General features: G+C 40.4%; 1 protein-coding gene across 3 annotated transcripts in view; it reads left to right on the top strand.

Moving 5' to 3' along the window:
- si:ch211-127i16.2 (probable flavin-containing monoamine oxidase A) overlaps positions 1-21680 on the top strand; it is a 34372-nt gene extending 12692 nt beyond the window's left edge. For 2 of the 3 annotated variants that reach the window (XM_041059540.1, XM_041059541.1), the window contains exons 8-12: positions 2237-2337; positions 8018-8176; positions 10170-10256; positions 12201-12301; positions 21146-21680. In XM_041059540.1, the coding sequence (XP_040915474.1) occupies positions 2237-2337; positions 8018-8176; positions 10170-10256; positions 12201-12301; positions 21146-21494 (797 nt within the window). In that variant the 3' untranslated portion in view covers positions 21495-21680. Of the gene's footprint in view, positions 1-2236; positions 2338-8017; positions 8177-10169; positions 10257-12200; positions 12302-19940; positions 20630-21145 lie in introns of those variants that run through there. The other variant, XM_041059542.1, reaches the window with a different exon arrangement.
- The last annotated feature ends 4778 nt before the right edge of the window (positions 21681-26458 follow it).

The raw sequence follows: 26458 nt of genomic DNA, 5'->3' as shown, positions 1-26458 counted from the left end.
TACTGACATGAAACCAGAAGAAAACATAATGATGAATTAGAGAAAGAGATGCTCCTAAAGGTCTAATAATTCTAAAGCTTTAACACCTGTAATGTCATAAAATGTAGTTGACTTTTGGTCATTTTAATTAGTAACATTAATCATTAATAGTTCATAAAACACTGAGTGTCCATAAGTGTATGATGCACATTAATTTCAAATTATTAATGACTGTGCTTCTACCATTAGACCTACCAAGCCATTAGGCCTATCAGTCTTTCATTATGCTTTAAACAGGACTAAGTCTGCAGCCATGCTAGCTGCTCTGTGAGGCTGTACTTAGTCTTAATGGTTCTTTGAGCTAAATGCTAAGATCTGCATGCTAACATGCTATATTAACAGAAAATGATACAGTTGGGGACTGCCAATAAAACTACAAAGGGACATGTTATGGGAAAATTCATGTTATTTGAAAAAATCTTAAACACATTAACCTATGCACTGAAAACACCATCTCATGATGTCTTGTAACCACCTCTTATGTCAGGAGCATGTAATCTTGACTCATATGCTGGCATGGACAGATGGTGAGAACTCCACTCTCTGTCAGTACTTGAAAAGAATGCCTCTCGAAAGCCTCCTATGGCTCAAGGGCAGGACCAGATGCTGCTTTGTGCTAGAAGAAAGGTCAGGAGAACACAAATTTCATTGCAATCCATTATACAGTATTTGAGACATTTCATTAAAAAAACAAAAAAACAAAAACACACACATTTTAACCCCACGGTGGTGTTAGAGGAAAAACTCAGAGGATGGTAAAAGTCATTAGGATCATCATCATGGCAATCCATCAAATATATTTCAGTCTGGACCAGGGTGGTGGAATGACTGACTGAAAGACCAACATTTCCCAACGTGGCTGAAAATGTGCTCTCACCTCATCAACCCCTGTGAAAAGAAAATGACAATAAGCTTGAATTTTTGAGAATTTTCCTTTTCAGCAAAGTTGAAGTCGGAGATATTTTGCTCTTTTTTTTTTTTTTTTTTCCCAGCGGCTCTTTCAGTTCTATTGACAGAGTAAAAATCCTCAGTATTTATCCTGGAGTGGATAAGGTTTGTCATTTAGGCCATCTTTTCAGAAGTTAAAAAAAAAAAAAAGAAAGTACAGTTCAAAAGTTCAGAAGTACACGTCTGGAAATTGCTGGATGCCAGAAAGAGTGTTTGATAATAGTATTATTGTGTGCGAGCCTTTTGAGAACACCTTTTGTGCACACAGAGGCAGATTTGTGTTATTAAGTTATATAAACCACCGTCTCATTGAACCTGTTTATTCACGTCATCTTGATTTAACCGTGATAATGAGCTGTGATGAAGTTCCGCCAAAAGTGTCACAGCGCATTTGTGCATGTAAGAGACGATGACAGCGTTTTCACCGTGGAGCACTTTAGTGTTTCAAAAGAATAAGACGCCCGAATACGTCTCATTTAGCCATCGACTATTTAACATCTGCCCGATAAATAATGATGCAGAAGGCATTATTGAGTTTTGGTTTCAAAACAAGTAGCATTATGGATATGACAGTACTTGACAGGTCTTATGTCATGTGTACAGAGCTGTCAGTTGAACGTCTAAGTGACCATGTCAAATTAGTTTGGAGCCACTTATCATGTCACTGTTTTTCAATTTTACTGCATGAGGCTCATCAGTTTTGTTTAGCAGTAAGGGCATTATTTTGAGCCTGCTGACAGGCTCCTGACAGTTTCTAAATGATGTTTCACATCTTCCAGTGGTTCATTCGTTAAAAGCCTGGCTTTTGGCCAGATGTCACTTCACTTGCCAGAGTGAGCACAGAAACAGTTTGGCTTTTCTGCATGCGTGACATACATTACCTCTAATGGTACTGATGAAGTTACTTGACTGCTCTCACATCAGAGAGATAGAGCTTTTACAGATGTAAGAGCCGTGATTACTGAAGCACAGCAACAGCCGGAGAAGTATTAGGTCTTGGGGATTTCTTTGCACATCCATTAATGTTATTCAGTGATTCAAGATAAAACCATCCTGATCAATAGAGGGATCAGCTCAAGTGTGCTATCCGTCTTCACTTGTTTTTATTTCCCTCATTTTAGTCTCCAATAAAGCATAGATTTGTCCCCAATTACATGTAAAGTACACCAGGTGAGAACAGGGAAGGTGGATTACTGGAACTAAGAAGTCAGTTATTGGGATTCATGGTGCACTGTTGTTTTCCCACCAGCAAAAATCCACTACGAGCCAGCCCTGCCCAGCCAGAGAGAATTCCTTACCCAGAACATGCCTGTGGGCCACATGATAAAATTCATTATTACCTACCAGACGGTGAGTAACACAAGATAAAACACAACAGAACAGATGTTTACATGAATAATGTTATGATGGTATGAATGGACAAACACTGATTTTATACAATGACCATTTGTCCTTGAAAACATTGTTGTCGCTTTTACATGTATTTCTTCTCCATTGGGTTTAATGCTTGTTAGACATCAATGTAGAAAAACATTGATTTAGTTTATGGAGTAGGTTGGCAATGGCAGATTATTAAATTGATCATTCTTGCAAGGGTGTTATGTAAGTTTGATTTCTGTTACAAAGAAGACAGCTTCACAATATATCTTTAAGGAGTTGAGTTCCATCGCTCAATAAAACAGATGCTGTAACCAAATTTTATTACAAGTTTTCACAGCTTTTTGCAAAATTGTTTCCAGCATCAGCGGAGGTGAGGGGAAACTGTTTTCAAATATATATCTGTTTACCCATTTTTATGAGGCAGAAAGCCTGTAGTGGGCAGCAGCTGACTCATTTGGCACAAGGTCTGTGTAGATCTCAACACCTTGTACAGAAGAGCTTCTCGCACATGAAATTTGATTTGTTTAATCTTCTCCATTTTGCACTTTGCAACCGCACAATTAATTAACAAAATGCTTCTCAACATTGTTAGTAGATTAAATTTGTCTACTGTAATGAACCCAAAGTCATTAGTGCTCATGCAAACATTTATTTGATCTGTGGCTTGGTGTGCTGCCAAGGTGCATTTGGATTCTGATAAACACGTTCTAATATTGGTCGCTGGTCTAGAATATAGTTTATTCAATACTTTATTCATCTCTTCTCATGGGTTAGCTGTCATGTGTGGAGACTGACCGGAGAGCTTCTGTTTCTCACTGCAGTTATAAATATGACATGTTTTTCAGTCAAGTGTAAAATAGGAGGCGGGGCTCACGTGACTGAAACATGCAGTACTTTCACACTAGATTAGAATGGTGAAGATTAAGAGCGTGAGGGTTAGCTGTGTGAATACATTTCCCTGACATGTGGCAGGCAATGATGTAGTGAAATGCAGCAAATATAAATATAACAGACTCAACTGGGAACAGGGTCAGAAACACAGTGATACTGTATGGAGTACAACGGAGCACCCCAGTGGCCTAATGGTTGGGATGCAGACCACATAACCGCAACAACCCTGGTTTGATTTCTAGGCTGGGGAAGCTCTGTTGCTTGTCTTACCCATATTTCCCCACATTTCCTGTCTCTAATGGCTGTCAAATAAAAGCAAATTTCCCTAAAAAGTTTTTAAAAAAGCAGGTGCAAACCATCAGATGTAATTATGCACGGGGAAAAAAGACAAAAGACAAAGTCACACAAGCCTGACACTATATGACTTGAAAGGAGTTGGAAAACTGAGGAACTGAAGTTGGGGACTGTCTCAAAGTGCACACTAATGAGCCCAGGGAGCTTTTTTTTGTTAATAGTTTCTCATTTCATCATTTCTAACACATTTCAAACTAGATTTATTTTATTCTGAACCTCCTCTCATTGCATACACAACTGCCAGAACAGAAAATGTGCCATAGGTCTGAATGAGCTGTCATGGCTTGTTTTTTTGTTTTTTTTGTCAATAGTGTTCTCATTTTTCATCATAGACGCTTCAGACCAACTTTACATTGTGACATAAACAGATAAAAGTAGTAGCTTTACTTTCTCGTACACTTTACAAATCTTAGCCCTTAGCATCAACAGGCAATGGTCAACTTATAAATATGCTTCTGAGCAGAGCGGAGTCCACTGATTTGCAGGCCTCTCACCTCGGTTAAGGTCCCTTGAGATGCACTTTCAGGGCCAGTGAAAAGCTGTTCGTGCTTGAAAACCCACAAATGTCATTGAGTGAAAAGCAGTTCTGCATGAAAGAGTGAGCCAAATGCCTCCATAGTGTGACGAGAGACTGATCAATTTCTGCAGGAACCATCTGGTTGTTGTTATTGCCGTTTGTTGAGCCTAAGTGTTTTTTCTGTCTGTCTGTTTTACACATTGGGACTGGACGTTGCTTTCTTCACTAAAAAACACTGATTTAATAATGTATCTCTATCTATCTATTTATTGTGACATGCTAATTTCAATAATAAATCCCTTGCTTTTTATTTTTTTTACCTCATTTTCTTACAAAAGACTGTGCTAGTCTGCTTTTAATCCCTTCCAGAGCACAAATGTAGGTAGTTTTTCACCCTCTGACCAGTAATAACTACAGCTGCTTTACTGTTTTTCTGTTCTTGTAATTTAGATACAATCTGGAGTGATGTACTTATATTTTAAAAATTCCATACCTCACCCTCAACTCCCCTGCAGCCCTTGGCGAGGCTTTTGGCTTTCTATTTAGTCTTTGTCCAGTGCAATCACAGACCATATCCAGTAATTTCCTGTGAGTAATATGGCGTTTGGAAGGGTTAGTTTATTTACCGAGGAGCACAGTGAATATTTTATTTCCCATTTCCATCTGTAATGTTAATCCTGTCTGAATGAGGCTCAGCACCCAATCAATGAATAGACGGCAGAGATAGCTCTCCCAGACAAGTCAGAATTTGCACATTGGCAGGGTCACATCGCTGCCCCTGTTTAACCACTCTCTTTTGCTTTTAATGACGTTGGTGATCTAATGCGAGTGGTCAAACAAACCACACAGCACATACAAACAGCTCCTTTAAGAAAGACATGAAGAGCAACCAGCGATCCCAACAGAAGGGAGATGAAGAGAGAGTTTAGTACCAGACACTACCGTCTTACTTCATGTCGGAAACATTGCAGAAGGGAGCGGTTGAAAATCAACCTCTCCCTAAAAGCCACGGCCAGAGGAAATCACTGAGCCACTTTGATAGCAGATGGCAGCAGTCATCTCTCGAGGAGAAGATGTTAAAAAAGAAAAAAGAAAGAAAGAAACACTGAGCTGACTGAGCAGTTTGCTGGAACGCTCTTGTCATATCACTTGTGCGAGGCTAAGGATTTTGCCTTTTCAGCATAAATAGTTGAATCTGCATTTATGCCTTGGATTATCTGCTCCACAATGGGGGGCAATCCTACGAGCGCCAGCTCGTCCCTCTCAGGTTCCAAGTCCTTGGAGGCAGCCCGAGGCTGGGCGTCACATCAGTGTCTTCACTTACCTGTGACAATGCACCCCGATGCTGGGTAATTTGCCAAGGCAACACTAACAGTAGCTGAATCATCCCCACATTATATGGAGCTTATGTGAAGTCTGGATGTAAAAGAAAGAACATCAGCAGATTCTGAAGCCTGAAGCAACCCGTCTGTGTGTGCAAACCCATCCACTCCCAGGAGTGGATGGTTGTGAGGTGACAGATCAGGCTACAGATGGCAGCAGGTGCCATGCCTTGAAGTAAAAAGATGCTTGTATGCCTACCTGAACACGGTCCAACAGTGTTGTAATCATGACCTGGGAAGAAACTGAGGCAGCCGAGACGAGGATAGGATCCTCACTGTCAGTGTGTCTTTGCAGAAGTACAAATTTGTCCATCATGCTGTGCGTCCTCATTGCCAGGAGCTGCATCTTCCCCTCAGAGTGTATCCTGAGATCATGCTTCACACGTGTTGATCTCTAAAATGAGCCTCCCTGACAGTGCTCTTTAGCGGAGATGGAGAAACCATGGTGCAGCATGGTGTGTCACCATAGTCCAGAGTCCTGAATCTCATTTGATTTAGAATTCTTGTGCTACTTCAAATTATTTTTACAGTGTCAAGCAAAAGAATATTGTGCCTTCATTATATAAGTTTTGTTGTTCTGTTGCAGTCTCAGCAAAATTCCTTCAAACCAATAACCAGGCAAGATGATGCTCGACAACTGGAATATTGAATTCATTTCTTCAGCGATCATTTAGCAAATCAACTCAGCATTTATTCAGGGTAAATAAAAATGTGCAAAACAAGAAATGAAAGCCACATGCATAAATAAATGTGTAACCATTAGGGTTTCAGATTTACAATTACCCTGCTCTCGGTGATATGCAGACTCAGAGTAAATCTGCGTCGATGGATAAATGAACACACATTCAAATACATATGCAACCAGATGTAGGCAAACATGCATATGCAAATGTAATTGCATAAGCATATGCACATATACACAAAATAGTTAGCAGAAGTGATGTAAAGATTGCTAATATAAGTTTCACTCTGCCATAACATGATTGCAAGTCCCTGTAAATCTTTGTAAATTAATGTACTGTATGCATAAATAAAAAATGTCAGAGCGAAGTGTCATTTGGTGCACGCTCAAAACTGGCTCTGTACTGGCCAAAATCCTTGGTTGCAGGTACATCAGAGTCACTTATTATTATATGAGGCAGCAGGGTTGCCAGCAGGCTACACATAGTGTGTTCAGGAGAGCCAAAGGCTTATTATTTCATGAGACATTAGTGTTACATTTTTCATGCTATCTCATGCTAGGAAGTACCGTAGAATTATAAATTCAGCCCTTATGAAATGAGTTCAAATCAACCGTTTTTTTAAAAAATATAAAAAATGCATACTTTTTATATGAACATGCAATGTTTGTCTACATCATTGAACATCTTATATGAGGCTCTTATATGAGGCTGTACTATACTATACAGGTTTTTTTATATGGCAATTTATACTGCCCTGCAAATTTTATGAATGAATCTCTTACACAGAATACACAGAATAACCAAACTCTCCATACTGTACAGTTGTTCTACAGTAATGCCTTTCTCAGAGGGGAGCATTCAGTTTGCCAATTATTCATTCATAACCGGTACACACTCCTCAGACACATGCACTGTGCGGCCTATATTCAGTTTATGATGGTGAGTGATCCTCTCTATGCAAAATTTAGTTAAGCAGTTAATACCTACTAAGTGATTTACATGTTAAAGGTCTGAAATACTAGAAAAATAAGAGTCTGAAATGTCTAAATTACAAATTGTCTTAGGAGACAAGATGCTGTAGAAGTGTGACACCACACCAGGTGCTCCACATAGTGTTGCATTGTATGTTTGACACCCATAGCAAACACTTGGCATGCCACGGAGACAAAAGTAAAAAGGAAAAGGTACAGTAGCTTTGTTGCTCATCTGGCAAGCATGAGAAAAACTACTTCTTTTCTGGAGCGCTGACAGGCACATGAACAAAGGGGAAGAAGATAATGGCATATGTTGACACTGTGGCCTATTCTTGCTGTACATAGGTTAAGCTCCAGGGCTTTCTTATACGGTGTAGTATCATTGAAGCTATACAATGTTCATATAACTGAAATAAGCCCTTTAGTGGAAGAGGTTGTGCTACCACACGTATGGACCCTGGTCTGACAATAAGGTTCTGTTTAGCTTTCAAGTGCAGTTCAGTCTCTTCTTTCACAGACTAAAAGAGATAGCACTAGATATAAGAAAAATATGCCACTGCTACCAGTAATCTCCTCAACAATGTCGTGCTCAATAAGAAAAGTTTATATCAGTGCTGTTTGCTCACTGTGTGTATTTGATTTTTAGCAGGATATCTCAAAGACATGTTAAGGGATTTTAGTGCAACATTTGGCCTATGATGATGACATTTTAAGCATTTTTGGATTAATTCAAGGCGTTCATTCAAAGAATTTGTTTCCATGTCACCTACGCGATATAGAAATGTTTTGTGTTGAACTGCTGTCAATACTGACATGGTGAAGCTGTGAATTACCTCTGTGTGTCTACAGGCTTTTTGGAGGGAAAAGGGCTTCTCTGGGGAAATAGTGGCAGGATCCTCCACTGACTGTCCGTTCTGTGTTACCTTTGATGCCACCAGCGCCGGTGGTAATGCTGCTCTGGTAGGCTTCATTGCCGGCCAGCAGGCTTCCCAGTGGAGCTCCAAGGAGGTAATGGATTAGCAATGTGGATACAGATACAGATACAGATACAAATAGTGTGTGTGTGTGTGTCTGTGTGTCTGTGTGTCTGTGTGTCTGTGTGTGTCTGTGTGTGTCTGTGTGTGTGTATATATATTTTTTACATTTATCTATAATTTAAACATGTCAGTTGGACTTTTCATTGTCATAAATAATAATTTGAGTCATGGTAATGCGTTGTAATTATATTTAATTTACTAGCGGATACAAACTGGTTTGTGAAGTGAAGTGAAACTCAAATTATGGGCAGGTATGAAATATTCAGTTATCAGGGCTGTGACATATAGTGAGATGTCACAGGTTTCAGTAACTAAACTATGTAGTGTGTTCAAATTTAAATGGGTGTTTGTTATATGATGCCTCCAACCAAAAAAAAAAAAAAGTCAGATATACTGTAGTTGGATTTTAAGCATGACATAGGACTGTTTCTGTTCCTCGTGCTTGTTTAGGGCTACATGACGTGCATTGTAAAAACAGTAAAAAAAAGAAAAAAAGGGGGGTGGGCTGCATTATGAAAATTGCATGAGACTGTGTACCACCTGTGCACACAGCATATAGAATGAGAACAGTGGGGTGCTCCTGCCAGCTTTCAGTAACTGTTACTTTGGCATACAGTATATAGGACATGATGTGGTAAATGGTTTTCAGTACTATTTGCACTAGGCATTGAGTTGCCTTTGGTTTTTGTTTTTTTACCTCTAATTTAAAGTGATGGGAAGTGGAGGAGGACAGCCCACATGTCACAAAATAGAAAATAAGGAGCAACTTGATTGTTAATGATTATCCACTTGGCAAACAAGTAATCCCATAAGAATAAAAATGAATAAAATGGTTTTAAGAATACCTGACTGGATTATTCTAGATTATAGAATCAAAGCAAAATCAAGTGTAAAGTGAAGTCCCTTCCAACAGAAAGAGTGGTCTTTATATTTTCATCATACTTGTGAATTCTTTTCTGCAGCAGTTTGGGTAGTGGATCCACTCTGCCTTAATCTTCCTTAATGCCTATGTTGCTGAATGATAAAGTTACATTTCATATATTTTGATAGTAACTGAAGAAATATTACTATTGACAGCTGTGATCCTACTTTGCATATGCTCAGCCCACATCATCCCCTCTTTCTTTTCCTCTCTTTCCTTCTGTGTTGACATTTTCATTTAGTCTTAGTGCTCTCCCTTTACCTGAAAACATAAATAAATTCAGCCTTGTCTCTAGTGTTGTTTTGGCATTTCAGTCATTATCCTGGTTTGCTACAAAACGCGAGACCAGCTGACTCCCTGCTGTGCCATGCTAGACAGGGCGCTAAATAATTAACCTCCACTTGCTACTCTACCACTAAACAGAGGAAAATAGAAAATATGGGAGGCAAACGGACATCAAGGTCACAATTACACACTCTTTTAGCTATTTAAATATGATTTAGCCTTTAATATCATCTAATCATCTTGTCTCTCACACAGCGTACTTGGCAGATAGATTTTATTTTGTTGATTGTTTTGTCAAAAGGGCTTAAAAATGCTGAAAGGCTTTTTGTTTTCTTTTTTTTTTATTAACTCTTCATCAAAATCAATCTGTCACCATGCTGCCATTCATTCTTTGTTCTTTAAGGAGTATATTAAGATAATATGAGCCTCAGCTCCAAATTATTGCACAGGGGTGTGCTGGGAGCAAAGGTAAAGTGACATGCAGAGGAGGATCCGTCAGCATGCTTTATGGTGATCTGTCCTTTTGGTCCTCAGGCCTCAGCTGCTCTGTGTATAATTCACCATGTGTGCTAATGCAACCAGAAGCATGTGCTGACCATGCTTGCGTTATTCAAATTGACTACTGCTTCCTCTGTCCAGCTTGGATTGGTTTCGAGACTATGCATTCATATTTCAGCAGCCAGCTGTTATATTTCTAAGTGATAAGCGAGTGCAATGTAAGTACCGTATTGGAACAGGTACCTCCTTCTGTTTGCAGGATGGAGAGAGAAGAAAAGCTGTGCTTTCCAGTCTGGTCAAATACCTGGGCCCCGAGGCTGCATCTTTCATCCACTATGAAGAGAAAGTAAGTACTTCAGCGGCAGATGTTTGATTAAATAAAACAATAATGTTTTGGTTTGAAGCAGAATTCTGTAGTGCCAAAATTTGTCGTTTCATTTTTACCTTGGATTCCAGAGAGGAACATTTCTGTCAACAAAACTGAACCAAACTAATTTCTTTAAAACAAAAGTAGAATAGTTTAGTGTATACTGAGAAAACCAATTGCTAAAAAAAAGTGCTTACTAGTCTGCTTTACAGTCTTATTAGTCCGTGGCCTAAAAGTCTCACAGTGAATACACATTATTTTCTTGGTAGGCATAGGAAACCTGCTGAGGGTTAGAGGAGCTGCATGCTTCCAAAAGCAGCACGATTACCATTACACACACACACCACTGCCATGCTTCCAAGAAGGAAGCTTTTGCATGCAGTAGATATCCTACTTTCCTAAATCGTGCTGTGCCACACACATAAAGAATAGCTACTTAGGTCCATTACATGATGTACAGCCTACGCCGGTAAACTGTGCAACAGCACATTTGTCATGCAGATGTATGATTTGAGTCCCTGGACGGCTCTTCCTTCACTTCACTGTTGAAAGATGAATTGAAAAAGAAAAATTGCCCCAAGGAAACTTGAGGCACGGATGTTAAGGGAAACATCATGATTTTACTTCATTGACTAAGAGACTCAAGGGAACATAATTTTATAGAATACAATAAAAACAACTCGAAGCTTAGTGAGGAGGGGAAAAAGCGGATAAATTAATGGTAGAGTGTTGAGAGATATTTGGCCTTGTTTTATAACAGCCCAATGGGCATCAGAGTTTCTTGATATTTTACACTAATTATATTTGTACTTGTTATTTATTTAAATATGAAATACATAGATGAGCCAACCCACACATAATTTTAATTTCTCTTGTGTATCCTACTGTACTTGCTTCCACATGACAAGCTGAAGGGTTTCATTCCATCAATTTGCATCTCCATTGCTGAACAAAAGCAGTGAGTGGTTGATACTGATGTTCAGTTCAGTTCAATTTTTTAAATTTCGGTTACATACATCATTTCACACAAATGTCACAGTCAAAAGAAAATGTAGTCAACATTTTCTCATCTAACATTTACTAAGTACAATAGTTCCATGATGCAAGTTCTACAATACAATAATGGCTATACTATGTTCTAATTTTATATTTTACTGACTTCAGGTCAGTAAACTGTGTATTGTATTGTGAGCAATGACCATGATCATGCACTCAGATGTCGTGTTTGCAAATGTCTAATTCTACAATTAAAATCAATTTCCAGATCCAGAGATGAAAGAGACAGGTGCAAAACAAACAAACAGAAGAAAAAAAAACACAGGATGTTCGTTAGCTTGTACATCAGCACGGTCAGTAATTTCAGCTGTGGCTGTGACACAGTGCTCATAGAGGTAATCAACATACTTTACAACTCTTACCATCTTACCAACCGCTTTCAGCAATTTGTGCTAAAATTCATATTCCTCCCAGGAGTCACATACATATTTTTAGCTTCAGTGTGACTTACTCTTCTTGAGGATATCATTATCTCCAATGTCCATCATGAATGAACGTCCTTCAATCTGCTTAGAAATCACGGAAAAAAGAGACTCTTATAACTCCAGAACTTGGCTGAGAATCGTGACATTTTTAAGTTTTCTTCAGTATCAAAGTAATCCAGTGATTACAGACAGGAACTGGTAATAGCTAGTACAGCATATAAGACAGGGTGTGTTGAGGGGGTGCAGTTTGTCAGCGTCAGACTTTGAAAACCTTCGGTCCCTGGTGTATGTTGCGTTTTCACGAGAGATATCCTACCACAACTATATAAGATTGGATTTGAGAAGTGCCACCAAGTGTCACTTTGCTGTAACAAAGCCGTGCTTTTGTACTGTGTCATAACATAATACAAAGTTATTAAAATTTAACTTTTCTGCTTTACAGGACTGGGCTAAGGAGGACTACAGCGGGGGCTGCCCTGTTAATGTCATGACACCAGGTCTGCTAACATATTACCACCCTAGCCTGAGGAAGCCCTGTGGCAGGTAATCACACCACTGAAGACAAATACACCAAAGCATCACACCTCCGCTTCTCCCTACACTCAAAAGAGTCACCTTGCTCTGTGTTCCCACCAAAATAAATGGTTATGTAGAGGGATTTAATGGAGTACACCAGCAAGACAGTTTCTAAGTAAAGGAAAATGTAACTTTTTTCAAGAGCTAAATTTAGTTTATAGTTTAGTAAATTGTGTCATTGTACATGAGATGACAGTAAAAGAGATATGGACTGTGGCTGCTGGATGTCCGTGCTATTTTTAAACCACAAAAACAATGCCTGCAGTTCAACCTGCCAGCCAGGTAGCCTATTACTCACCAGCACCCAGTGCCTACAGATCATTGACATGAGTCGTGGGAGTGATTATGCTTTCACTGATACGCATTAGTCCAGTTCTAACAAAATGGCAAGAGGTCATCAGGAGTGGTATTCTCATAGGAAAACGTCCTATAATCCATTTCTAATGGCCTGTTCGGAGATGCACAAAGCTGAACGAATGAGAGAGAAAGGTGGGGAGGGGGATCCAGGTAATTCATCTCCATAATGACATTAAGTCCATGGGGAGCAGAAGAAGCTCATTACATAACATGACTCAAACAGCGGCATGAGGCGGGAGCCCTTATCCACATTCCTTCTCCATATAGGAAATGGATCCTCAAGGACATGCTGTGACCTTGACACTAATCCAGCACATGAAATGAAGCCAAGCCAATGCTTGGTTGACAAAAATACAGCTACTGCTTTAAACATCCTGTATTTAACAGCACAACAGATTCTGGTGGTGTCTGGTGGATTATGGGATTTCATTTGGGATAGTATGAATCTCAATACTGACCACAGTGTGGTTTTTATAATTAGTAATTATCCTAGGTGGATACTATGCCTGAGTGGTCAGGATGTGAGATTCGTGCAGAGAGGCCCTCCCTTCTCAGTTCTAGACTGGTGAGAGAGAAGAGTGTGGTTAGGAAGAAAAGCTGCCAAGAAATATGTGTTAAGGGACTAGTTTTGAGAACCCAAGTGCAGAACACAGAGGCGGAGACAGGGAATTGGAACAAGGAATTATTTATTAACAAACTGAGTCTTGGTGGCCAGAGAGGAAGAGTCTGGGAGGAGCAAGTCCAGTGCGGTTTTCAGGCAGACCTAGAGAGGAATGGAGGCAGGAGTTGGGCCAGGGAATCGTGCAGGCAGAGGGAGACAAAATTCAGTGAAAGGGGGGCCCTGGCCCTCCCAGTCTGCCAGGTTATGTAACCCATGGCCACAATGGGTGCACATCCAGCAGCCGCCAGACCGTGTAGACCAGCTGGTCATCACCCTTCCTGGCCAGGGGTGTAAATGCGAGCTTTGGTGGGCCAACGATTGGCCTGATTTTGAATTCTTGTGGAGCAGCAGAGCAGAGTGATCCTCGCTTTTCTCCAAACCTTGAAACAGTGGCTCATGTGGGCTTGCACAGAGGGAACGGCCAGTTTGTGTTCCTGTGGAAGAAATGAGGGTGGTTTGTAACCAGGAGAGCAAAGAAAAGGGCAATAGCAGCTTCTGAAGAACAGTCAGTAATAGGGAGTATGACGGTTTTAACATTTGAAGGAGGAAGACCAATTCTGAAAGCCAAAGCAATGTGAGACCAGGGATGACAGACACCAGAAGTGGGTTTAATGGACGATGTGATTTGAGTGCACATGGAACAGGCAGAGATGTAGGATCTAGCGTCAGCCTCCATGATTGGTCACCAGACCCACTGATGTGAAAAAGCTGGTGTTAGCCTGGATGGCAGGCTAACTGGGAGGAGTGGGCCCTCTGAAGAACCTGGGAATGGATAGAATTGGGGACAAGGAAGCAGGCAGAGGGACTGTTACCTGGATAGGCTTGTTGGTTCCGGGCCCATTTTACCATCAACTAGATCTCGAGTTAGAGAGAGAACAAATAATGCAGAAGGGTGGAGTTGATCATCAGTGGTGGAACACTGTGAGACGACAGCATCTAGTCCAGTATCTGAAGCATCCACCTCCACAATGAATTGGTGGGCCGAATCTGGTTGAATGAGGATTGGAGCAGAGGCAAATTGGCACTTTAGCTCCTCGAAGGCTCTTTTTTCTGCCCCCAAGAGTATGCCTTGGCTGGGGATGGCCTTATAAATAATGGAAAACCCAGGGGCATTTTCAGAATTTGAATCTGCATCTCCTGGGTTCATCCTGTGGCCAGATTGTCCTGTACCTGGTATAGTTCTGAGAACCCAAGTAGAAGCAGAGGCAAGGAATTGGAACAAGGAATTATTTATTAACAAACTGGGGGAAAAGTTGAGGCTGGCAGCCAGAGTCCGAGGCTTGAGACAGGACTATGGGAGCTGAGCAGGGCAGGGCAGGGGAATGGGAAGAGGGCAGCCATGAAGAGAGGGTCCAGAGAGTCAGGGCGAGCTCAGCAGGTCCTGTGAGGTTTTCAGGCGGAGGAACGGAGGCAAGAGTTGGGCCAGAAATGCTGCAGGCAGAGGGAGACAAAAAATAGTGAAAGGTCAAACAGGAAAAGAGATTCAAAAAGCTAGAAGAAGACTAACTGTGTAACTTAGTCTACACAGTTAGACTAAGCTGGTGGAGTTGAAGCCCGGTAAAGCAGAGGTAATTGGAGACGATTTGCAGCTTGCCGTCCGACAGCTGTGCACCTGAACACACTCCTGTAATCAGAGCACAACACAGAGCGAGAGAGAGGGAGAGAGAGGGAGAGAGAGGGAGAGAGAGGGAGAGAGAGGGAGAGAGAGGGAGAGAGTGGGAGTGAAGCTCCTAGCCAGGAGGGGTGGGGGTGGGGGGGCAGAATCAGAGGGTGTGACACTGAATAAATTGACCCCAGTGGGTTTCTGCTTTACTAATTTAGCAGCTGCAACTGCAAATAGAATAAAAACTACAGTGACAAGAGTTGCTCGTTAGGATGCTGAAATTTCTTAAAACCAAAAAAAAAGCCTCAAAAACAAAAAATGGTTGTTTGTGATTCTCCTCACATTGTTTGGATTATTACTGCCAACTGAGAAGGATTAGTTCATTCAACCTATGACAAACATAGTGAAAGAGAATAAATTTAAAATCTTTTAAAAGTGTGCGATAGTTTCAAACATGCTGTAACTGGTATTTTGTATGATAATATCATAGGTTTATAAGAACCATTTTATAAATGTGCCATGACGCCAGCTATAGTACTGAACTAAAATAATTACAAGTGGAGCTTTCCGTCTGAGCTCTGTAAGCTTAGCAGTTCAGCTCTGTGTGTCCGCACAGTGAAGTTTCCACCCATTCAGCCATTTCAGGATTAGCCAATCAGTCCTTCCCTGTTCTCTCTTTTTAAGGGCAGCGGCAACAGCAGCTCCTCACCCTGAAACACCAGACCGACTCTTCAGAGAGCACCACATGTGATCAAAGACATATAGTCACACTGTGTTGATATTCTGCTTCTGCTTCTTATGGGGCAGTACCTGATGTTCACACTCCTAACATGTACAACACAAACATGACAGCAGACTTGCATGTGACAGGTCAGCAAGAAATAATCATCACAAACACACATATTTTCTCATTAGCAGGTGTACTTCAAATATGAGCCCCAGTGGGCTACAAAACAACAAAGATCTTCATAGAGTTTTAATACATGGGTTGTCTTCATATAGTTTATGGTTTTAAATGTATTCTTTAAAACAATGAACACAAACTTTGTTTTTAGATTAAATTTCTTGATTCAGCTTTGTCAGGTCAGTGTTTAAGCTCGGAAAGGTCAATGGTGAAAAAGATTCAGAAAAGGTTCAATAAAGGTTGAACTTTTAGCGCAACACTGACAGGGAATTCTGTCTTGTGCCCACAGGACCTTTGCCCTGAAAGCTCCCACCCCCCAAAGTACACTTAAATACATCCCACAGTCAAATCAGATGAGCAGGCTCTAGCCACATATTCAAACCTCCTCCTCTGAAAACGACTGCTGCAACCTTGCTTATAGAATTTGTATGAACAGGCCTTGGGAGGATCCCGTCCTGCCAACGCATACACTGTGACTGCAATATGCCCACACAAAGCCAGAAGCAAAGCATCTCTTTATAGAAGGTCAATCCTATAAAACAAATTTGCCTCCTTGCTTTCCTCAACCAACATCACAAAGACAAAGTAATGGAAATGTAAGCAAGGAGCTTGATAGCAAGAAGTGATAAGATGCTTCTGGTGCCAAGGGGCAAGTAGATAAAAGAAAATGTCTCTCTTTTCTATTAAAGCTCACTGCTTCTGAATCCTACCGCACAGGGGAAAAGGACCCTGACTTCACCCAGTATGTACTAACACCATCCTGCCAGCTCACCGGTGGAGATGAGGTGTTTTTGAAAAACAGCAACTTGAAATCTAGAAGAGTTCCCACCAGTGCACACAAACACAAGTTTGTGGCTTACTGATTTCTTACAATTATAAGGAAAACATGAGCTGCAGTCTGTACCATAACCCTTACCCCAGGGAATTACACAGCCTTCCAAAACACGCATAGATTATGATGTGAGGAAATGTCAGAGGAATTCATTCAGTCACACTGAATATTTCCAAATATATATCAGGTCATCATGAGGACGAACATCGAACAGCTTTATTTTAGTAGCACTGATCGGCACATACACTTCACATCTGTACACAGACTATAGAAGGGAGGTGGATAAAATCGTAGTATATTAACTCAAATTCATTCTGTCAGTTTATGCAACATTTCATAATTCCATTTATAGACATAAGGCATTTCATTACACTTCATAATGAGTGCGGTTTTTCCCCCGAATATTTTAGTCTGTGCGATCAAATGCTTGAGAAAAGGTCAATGGGGGAATAGAAAGAAAGCTTTATTCTTCCTAGAGTCTGTTGTGCTTAATGTGACAATGTGGACCAATTTCTTTCAAAACCCATTTTGTTCATCTGCTATTATACTATTTGACTCAGCCCACTGGGAAATGTGATTAAATTGAACACAGCAGAGGAGTTTGTATACAGCAGAGGTCAAAATGATGTCCCACTAGCTCAGAGGGCTTCTTTTATCTTTATTCCCAGTTCTGGAGATTGTCTTAATCCCATACTTCCCCCATGTTGCAGACTTCAAATGGTGGACCACCACATTCTCATGCTGTAAAAACAGCACATTTCATTAATTTTAACAGAAAACTTAACTCACGGGTGCTGTCCGTTGATCTGCTCTAGTTAACTCTTATCTTAGAAACTCCTATTTAAATATCATTCTCAATCAAGGCCACAAGGTGGCCTTTTAGATCCGACAAGCTATCACTCTTCTCAACATAATGCCACTGCTCATTATACTGTTTACCACCACCTGCTATGCATGCTGCTGTAATGATTGTGTTGACTGATTTCTCCCTCCACTACTCATGCCTGTTTCATATTTTAGTACCATACTTGGACAATGCATTGCTTTTTCATTATTATCAGTATATCCTATATCTGAGTGATCTCTGGGTTTATCGCACTCCTAGCTGAGGCACTGCTGTATAAATCCATTACTGAGCTTCCCCCAAAAAATATTGTATAACAATTTATTGCTGTAAATGGTTCAGTAACCTATGAAGTTATACACTTCATTGTCATAATATAAAAATTTGGGATTATGTCCTGCAAGTGCAGAAAATGTACTAGCAAAATAATTTTTCCAGGATTTTAAAAGGCATTCTTTATCAGTTTAAGGAGGCCAATCTTGCCCCATGACCTCTTGGTGGATAGGCAGCTGGTGTGGATTGCCAACACCAAGCTTGTTGACATGTTGCCAAGAGGCCTCTCAGTCTGAGGTCTCAAGGTCTTGGTTATTCTGCTGACGATGTCTGAAGTGGCATTTTGCAGTAGGATGGACTAAACAATCAAAATGCCTATGAATAGGGATGTCCCAATCAGGTTTTGTTTTGGCTCTGATCCCAGTCTGAGTCCTTTAATATTGGGTATCTGCTGATGCACTGAGTCTGATCCGATATTTATATTCACGTTATTCACATTGTATTTAAATGTTGATTGAGTAGCCTGTGTATCTGACAGTGAAATAACACAGCTGTGGACTACTTAATTTCACACAAATAATTTTTTATGAGCTTCTTGCTCCAAATACTGAAGGTCATTGTTCAAAGATATGGAATTTATAAGCTTAAATTATAAATATGTGAATTATTATTGATATTCAAGTTGACTTGGGAGAATGCCATCACTGACAGTGACGTGACATGTCTCATTCTTTTAGATTTGTTGGAACTAAAGAAACACTCGTGGTTGTACGGGGGTGTTACACAGTGGAGGTTCTTCCTTCTCAAACCAAGCACTGACAGTGGCATGCAGAGACCACACAAACTGACAACAGCCAAGTTTAAAGGAGACAAGCAGCAATGCTGGCAGGCTGACGTGGACAAAGCACAGCAGAGTACAGTAATGAAAAGATCAGATTTTGGCATTATTTTAGCCAATGCCAGTCCTTTAAAGTAAGCCCAGAGTGGCCCTAATATGATCAGCTCAGGAGCTTTGGCACACACTGATCTTCTGTTTACTCCTGATTACTCTGTTTTTGTAGTCATCCAATTCTTGTTTGAATCCTTGCTGAAAGGTAACATCCCTTTGTGAATTTCATTGTCATATCCTGCTTTACCACATAGTGTCCAGAGTGAGTTTGTGTGCTGCTGAGGCCTCTAACTCTGCTGCTCAGACAACATAAATTAATCATCAAGGATACTGGCCAGATTAAAGGTGCTCATCTGATTGGCAGGGTGGGGGATGGTATAGTTCCAGAAGAGCCTTGATATGCAAGATGGACTAGTGAATACATGAAGAGTAATATGTTACACATGTATTCTATCCTCTGAGTGGTGAATTAGTGGAATATCCTGTGTTTTAGCAGCACAGAGATGTAAAAGGAAGAATCACAGAAGCAGACTCCTTGTAGGGTTCCCCTGTAAGGCTGAGAATTATGGTTCTCCAAAGACAAATATAACACATATTGCATAATTACATATAACAAGAGTGTTATGTGTAATTGTAGGCTGCAGGGACTCACAGGCGAGCCAACATGCACACCTTGCTAACCTCAACAATATGTTGTGTGGACCCTCTTGCTGGTTGATGCAGATTCTTATGGGTGATGAGTTTGTAACAAAAAAGAACAACAACAAAAAAAAAAAAAAAAAACATAAACATTATATTCCACATATGTATAAGAATAAAGGAAAGAGCCATGAGAACATGTCTAAATGATCTCCATGCATATTCACTGATGTGCTGCCACCGCATTTTCCTTCAGGCATGCAGATTCAAAGAGCACAAATAATTCACCTCCTTGGTTTTCATGGGTGGCAGGAAATAATTGCACTACAGTCACTAAATAATAGACTTGACAAGATGGATACATTCTGTAGAGCACTTTAACCTCCTGGAAGAGAGCATCTCTATTATCTGGAGAGGATGTGAGTGACTCCTTCAACTCACCTCACAGGGAAAAGAGCACAGCACAGCCCAAGTGTCCAGCCACTACATTAGACCATGCCATCACCTTTGATAATATCTATCAGCAGCTACAAGGTGGCCAATTGTGGAGCAAAAGCTAGAAATCTTTCTTTTGTTCTCACCTCTCCTGCTCTGTCCTCAACAGGTGGATTAGCTCAGTCCTACCTGTCCAATCAATGGGGCCACAGAAGCCAGAGGACCAGCCCCTACATCTGTATCCTAGAACGGCAGCCTTTACTTTGTGCTGAGCCAGCAGTACAGAAAGAGCATTGAGTTTAATCCTTTCTCTACCACTTTGTACACAGTGCTGTGGGGTGGTTTCTCAAGACCAAGGAATGGAAAGGGCTGGATGTTATCTTGTGTTTCTCCATTAGGATCACGTTTGGTTCCTACCTCCTAGTTAGAAAGATTATTGGATGCACAATACAAAGCACTCTTTTCACTCTTGTTTCTATGGATAGGGGGTTTTGAGAAAAAAAAAAAGCTAACCTGCTGTGAAGGTGCCTCCACTGGTGGGTGGGTAGTGGTATGTTTTCACAATGCCACTGGTGATAAGGGATAGTAATGCATCATCTTCACTTCTACAGAGCCACTGACTTCAGCCTCTGGGGGTACTGGCAACTGGCAGCAGCAGCACTATCCACTGCTATATTCTGCTTCCAAAGTGTTGACCCCAAATGCTTGTTCTTCCATATTTGTCACTGAACTAGATTGATGGATCTAATGCAGTTCAGTGCTTTTTTTGAGCATGTCTGTTACACAGTCAAACCCACAATGATACCATCTTGCCAATGACAATGCCCCGCTGTCTGCACCCTCCAGCTGAGATTTAACTGTGACAGCAGTATGTTCAACTACAAGGCACATGATGTGGACTGATGCTGACAACAAACCTGGGTACTGTGGGTAGTAGCCTAATTTATTTGGTTTATAGGACATCCTTGACTGTGTTGTCATTACATGGAGCAGAGGAAAAGTGAATGAGGAGTAGCATCATTACTGTGCTTTTCCAGTGAGTAACCCCTACAGGGTTGAACAGGCGCAACCTAATTTGCTGAGCATGTACAAATTTCCGAGCACGGAGACATGGAGTGTCTGAGCCAAGAGAGACTTGTTAAAAAGCAAAATTTAAACCGTATCAGTTCGTCAAAGAGGATATCTAATCAGTCAGCAGCATCATGTGCCCACTGTAAAAACTGATAATGCAGATTAATGTTAATGGCTTAAGACACTACAAATGTGCTGACAAGGATGTAATTACTCCAATAGAGAATAAAATAAATGCCTTTTCAAAGAGCAACATAAAGCTTAATGTTCAGTGCACGGCTCACGGATTATCTTGATTTACAGGATCCATTGGGCAGGCACAGAGACAGCCACCCAGTGGTGTGGGTACATGAGCGGTGCTGTGCAAGCTGGTCAGCGAGCAGCTCTGGAAGTACTGGCTGAACTCTGCCCCATGATCCTGACCCAGGAGGAGCAGGAAGCAGTGCGGCTTGGTCAAACTGCCGAGGGTCCTGCACAGAAAACGCCATCATCCAAACGCAAATACCTGTCTTCAAATAAGGCTGTAGTCATTGCAGCACTGACAATAGGTGCTGCGCTTTTGCTGGCTCAGCGTGAAAATGCTTTGATAAAGGTCAAAATGTACTTGACAAATATATTTTCAACAACCAAATGTAACATTTTCCTATTGTAACAGAAACAGGTGCATAACATCTGTTTGGTTTTCATTTAGATAGAATGAACAGGTAAAAATGGGTAAATTAAATACAATGTGTTCTATAAATAGAGAACTGATGTGTTTTTACTGCTGTGATGTTTCACTCACAACAGTTCTTTGAAAAATGAGAGTAAACCCTCTGAAAGAATGTGATTTAATGACTCCAGGACCCTCATTTGAATTTTTCTTTTCAACTTCATAGATTTTATAATTTGCTCATGAAAAATAACAAGAAAAAAGTTAGTAATTTTTTTGTCCCAGTACCTAAAGAAAAAAAAAAGATTTTTGCTCTCTAAGCAGCGTCTTATCTCATTTGCCTTTTTAACATTTAAAATTGAGACCATAAATTTAGGTTGTGCAAGCTCAGGGCCTCCGAGTGATGTTGTGTTTGTTTGCTATGAGAAAATAGAGCTTTCATACTGTATGCCTTGCATTGTTTCCCAGAGAGCCATAAAACCTGCTTGAGAGGCTTGGAGCTGAGCCACAATGCGCGTTTGTGCGCCCACAAAACCACCAACAGACATTCGAATGAGCATAAGATGGATGAAGCAGTCACACAATGATAACGTCCCAGAGAAAGTGATTTAATCGCTATCACTTGATTGCACAGTTGATTGAAAGGATTTTTGTCAGTCCCCCATGTCTCTCCAAGAGAGTATCTCAAACGCCCACTGATCATTGGATGGTAGTCTCTGACTCCATTGGCGCCATGGCTTGCTATTTGTCTTTGTTATCACTAGCTTGCACTGAATCAACTGCCTGTTCTCCCTGGTTTCATTTAAGCCAGCCTAGGCTGAATCAGAGCCAACAGCCTTCCTCTAAACATGTGTGAGTTTTTCTGCGCCATTTGGTCACTGATTTGGAACAGTCAAAAGAATAATGTGGATGTGAGTTTCTGAACTGACTTCATGCAATATACTAGAGATATACTGTATGCTTATATATATAATATATGCATATATTTTTTTTTTTTGACTTGACCCCATTGAGACCAGGGATAAAGCAGATGGGCATGCTATTTCAGGGATTCCACAGTGCTGAGGTTTCTTCTGGGTAGGTAGGCTGAGGTATATGTCATCACCAGCTTAAGGCGTGCATGCAGTAATGTACCATCTGGGAGACTGGCAGCTTGCCTTGTCAGTGTTACTGTTTTGTTGTAATGCAGTGCAGTTCAGTTCATGGATTCTATACTGAATGCATGACCATTGTGAAAGCATATGGATTTAGTTCAATTTGGTGAACTGCTGCGTGAATGAATTGGAGCAGTAAATCAAATAAACTATCCTCACACATGGATCAGCTTTTGAAGACAAACTAAACTGTGCAAGGGTGAAGAGCAAATAAGAGCCACTCCTTTAATTTTCTGAAAAATGTGAGAAATTCTCTGTTAAACAGGCCAAGGTCTGATTTTACCACTTTTATCACCTTGATGGATTATGAATTTTTTGCAACCCTTTGGGGTAATTTCTGTAAAAAGAAGCATGTTGATACATTCTATAGTCTTATCCTCCATAGTCTTATGGTCTGTAGTTTGGGGCTGGAAATTGACACTGATCTACATATTTGATTTTATTATTAGTTGACTGTTATCAATTGATTTTGCTTCAATTATAAAGTACTGACAGAGTACAGACATCCACTTTAATGATCACTTTGTGCACAGACAGGTCAGGAACTGAAAGTCTGCTCACTAATTCATCTGCACTGTTTGTGTTGACATCAGCCTGATATCTGCAGACAGCTGTTAGCTAGCATTAGCTCACCAACAGGGACAGACTGAATAAAGTAGAATCCACACACTGTTCAGTCGACTTCCATGGCTTCACATCTCCTAGGCAGAGTAGACATTTTACAAATCACGCAGCCAACAAGTCCTCAAACTTAAACAGCCACACAGGTCGCTTGTCCCTACCCTCGGCTACAGCCCATTACAGTGTACCAGCAACAGGCCTACTGGACCTTTGTTATCATGGTAACAATACAAAACACACACAAGGCGACCTCCATGCAGCCCTAACTCAACCACTTACAGCACTGCCTACACATATTATTTTGTGCAGATGTATGCGGTTACTGAGAAAAGGCACAAATGCATAGACTGATCTTGGGTTTTTAAGAATCAATATCTGATCATTAAAATAAAAATCGTGATTGAAAAATCAGTTTTTTTATCCAACAATAGTCTTTAATACACCAATATGGTACATCAATTAAAAACAGAGGAGACTGTTCAGCATCTTTCACTCTCATGCTCTACTCTGCACAGTAGGCCAAGTGTTTTTGTTCCTTTTTTCCCTTTTCCAATAATGGAGATCCAGTAAAGGCTCTAAGTAATGTAGCTGTCATTACTGTAGCCTCAGTAAACACCTGTCGTAGCACTTAGTGTTAGCCTTAGTGTTTGCCTTCAGGCAAAAGCACCAACTTTAAAAATTCATACATTGCAGAGCAGTGTAATCAGTATTTGTGACCATAAGCAGCTATACTCTCAAATCCAGAGCCTCTTTCTTTAAGCACATATACTCACTATCATACTATATGTTATGCTGACTTATATCTAGACATGCAGGTGCTTGTGATAACAAAAACACCATTACAATTCAATTCAGAAACCACGGAATAAAGACTGCCTTTGCAAAGCCTATAATGTTCATTTATTTTAAATTATGTCAGGATGAGGTTGGTTCAACTCTGGCAATTATGTTTATACAGCATTTTGTACAATTGTTATGCAAATATCCCATCAAATGCCTTTCACTTAATTTTGGCAAGGATTTGCTTATGGCCTCAGCTCCTCTTTGCCAAAGCAGCCTTCCTGTATTTAACATACATCGTGATTTTTGAAAACTTAATGAGTCATTTGTGCAGCTGCCTTTGCAGCTGTGATTTAGTTACTTCAAAGTTAAATGCTAGTTTTCTTTGGAATTATGTCCATAACTCACAATTCTGCTGCACCAGTGTCCATCCAGTGCCAATATCCAACAGTGTTCTTTATATAGAGAGGCAAAAAGCAAGAGTGTGGAAGTCAGGGGGCTGATAGGCATGTCGCACATCTGACTTTCACACTGGTGTTCAGGAGGATCTCAGAACAACAATTAATGCTGGCTTTTTTAAACCATTATCACAATATTTCCTCAGTCTTAAACACATTTTAGATGTCTACCCCTGCCATTCCCTAACAATACTCTAACTGCAACACACAATTAATGTCAAAACATTGTTCGGGATTTAGCATTAAAAAGTCAGTTTATGTAATCTAAGTTGTCCAGCATCAACACTGAGTTTGGAAGTGCTGACTCTTTGTCTTTAAAAATTAATTTTCATGCCATGTTTAATAATTTTATCTACGAAGGAAATCATTTTACAAAAGTCAGCTATACAATTCTTTTTTTTAGTTCCTCATTTTAATGAGTGTGTTTTGAGGGGAATATTAAACAGCTCTCAGGGGAACAACAAGACAATGTAGTCAAGACTGTATACTGTGCTCACTCTTGTAGATATAACTGCACAAACTAATCAAACAATGAAGTGATCCCAGAGAAAGTGATTTAATCGTTATCACTTGATTGCACTATTGATTGAAAGGATTTTTGTCAGTCCCCATTTCTCTCCAGTAGAATCCCCAACACCCACAGATCATTGAGCAGTAGTCTGGTGCCATGGCTTGCTATTTGTCTTTGTTATCACTAGCTTGCAGTGGATCAACTGCCTGTTCTCCTTGATTTCGTTTAAGCCAGTCCAAACTGAATCAAGGGCAACAACCCAACATCTCTATACAGAGCAGCATCTGCAGCACAGCAAATCTGAAAGGCAGATAGAGCAACAAGGTGTGCAGATAGCCTCAGAGAAGGCTGAACAAGAAGAAATTACCAAGCTGCCAAACCAGAACTAACATTCATTAACACATAGCAAAACTGAGGACGAACACACCACGGAAAAAAAAAAACACATTGACTGTGAATTCACAGTGCTACAAGGTAGCAGACCTTGTTACATCTGCAATTCAGTACCAAGGACAAATAATGACTAAGGCCTTCACCACACTAACTGGGCTTTTTTTTTTTTTTAAATTGATATTTTGGCATTGGTTTTAAAAAGAAATTCTGTTCAGACGACCTTTGTTTTACAAAATATCTCTGTACACACAAGAACAAAAAAATGACTATAAACCTTCAAACAAGCATTCTAGGCCAGTAGGGACAATATGAACCACAGACAGTGTGGATCAAGTAATATTGGGAGCGGGTGAAGTCGTGCAGCAATGCCAAATGGGTATATATCTGCCATTGCTGTTGTTGTTTCAGGTGCATGTGCAGTACAAAGTGCAATAATGGGAATGAATGAATTGTGGTGTGACGTTATCACTGCCCAAATCTCTCTGTTATTAAAAATCTGCATTTTAGAAAACATTTGACAAAAATCTCAGTTTGAGTAACCTAAAATTCCACTTTCGTGTAGATCAGAGGGGAATATGTAGAGGAAAATGTTCGTTTTGCAGAGAATCCGTGTCACGGGGAGACCCCGTGCCCTAAAGTAAGGCACATGCACTACACACTCTTTCTCATTTTTCACTTTATCAGAATGTTGATCCTGGTGTGAACTGTTGGTGGTGATGTGTGTGGTATGAACATTTGGATGAAGGGGTGAAGAAGGGAAGAGGCATTGTGATTGTGTATTTGATTTATTGAATTTAAACTGTGTTGACCTGTCTCCTTTGTTGCACTTCTTCCTCTGTCAGACCAGGAACAGCCAAACCTGAGCTGGAGCGTTCCATTTGGTTAAATAGGGGGTTCACAGGGGAAGAAACCAAGTGTGGTAGACTGGAAGGGTTGTTTTGTCTTTTGTGGTGGAATGACCAGTATCAGTATCTTGTTTAAAAAGAAACAAGTGTTTTTAAAGTACGTTTACATAAACTTCTGTTTGATAACATGATATCTGATATT

The sequence above is a fragment of the Toxotes jaculatrix genome, chromosome 16 (assembly GCF_017976425.1).
Source record: "Toxotes jaculatrix isolate fToxJac2 chromosome 16, fToxJac2.pri, whole genome shotgun sequence".
NCBI lineage: Eukaryota > Metazoa > Chordata > Actinopteri > Toxotidae > Toxotes > Toxotes jaculatrix.
The sequence above is the reverse complement of the archived record's forward strand: the minus strand, read 5'-3'. Positions and strand labels throughout refer to the sequence as shown.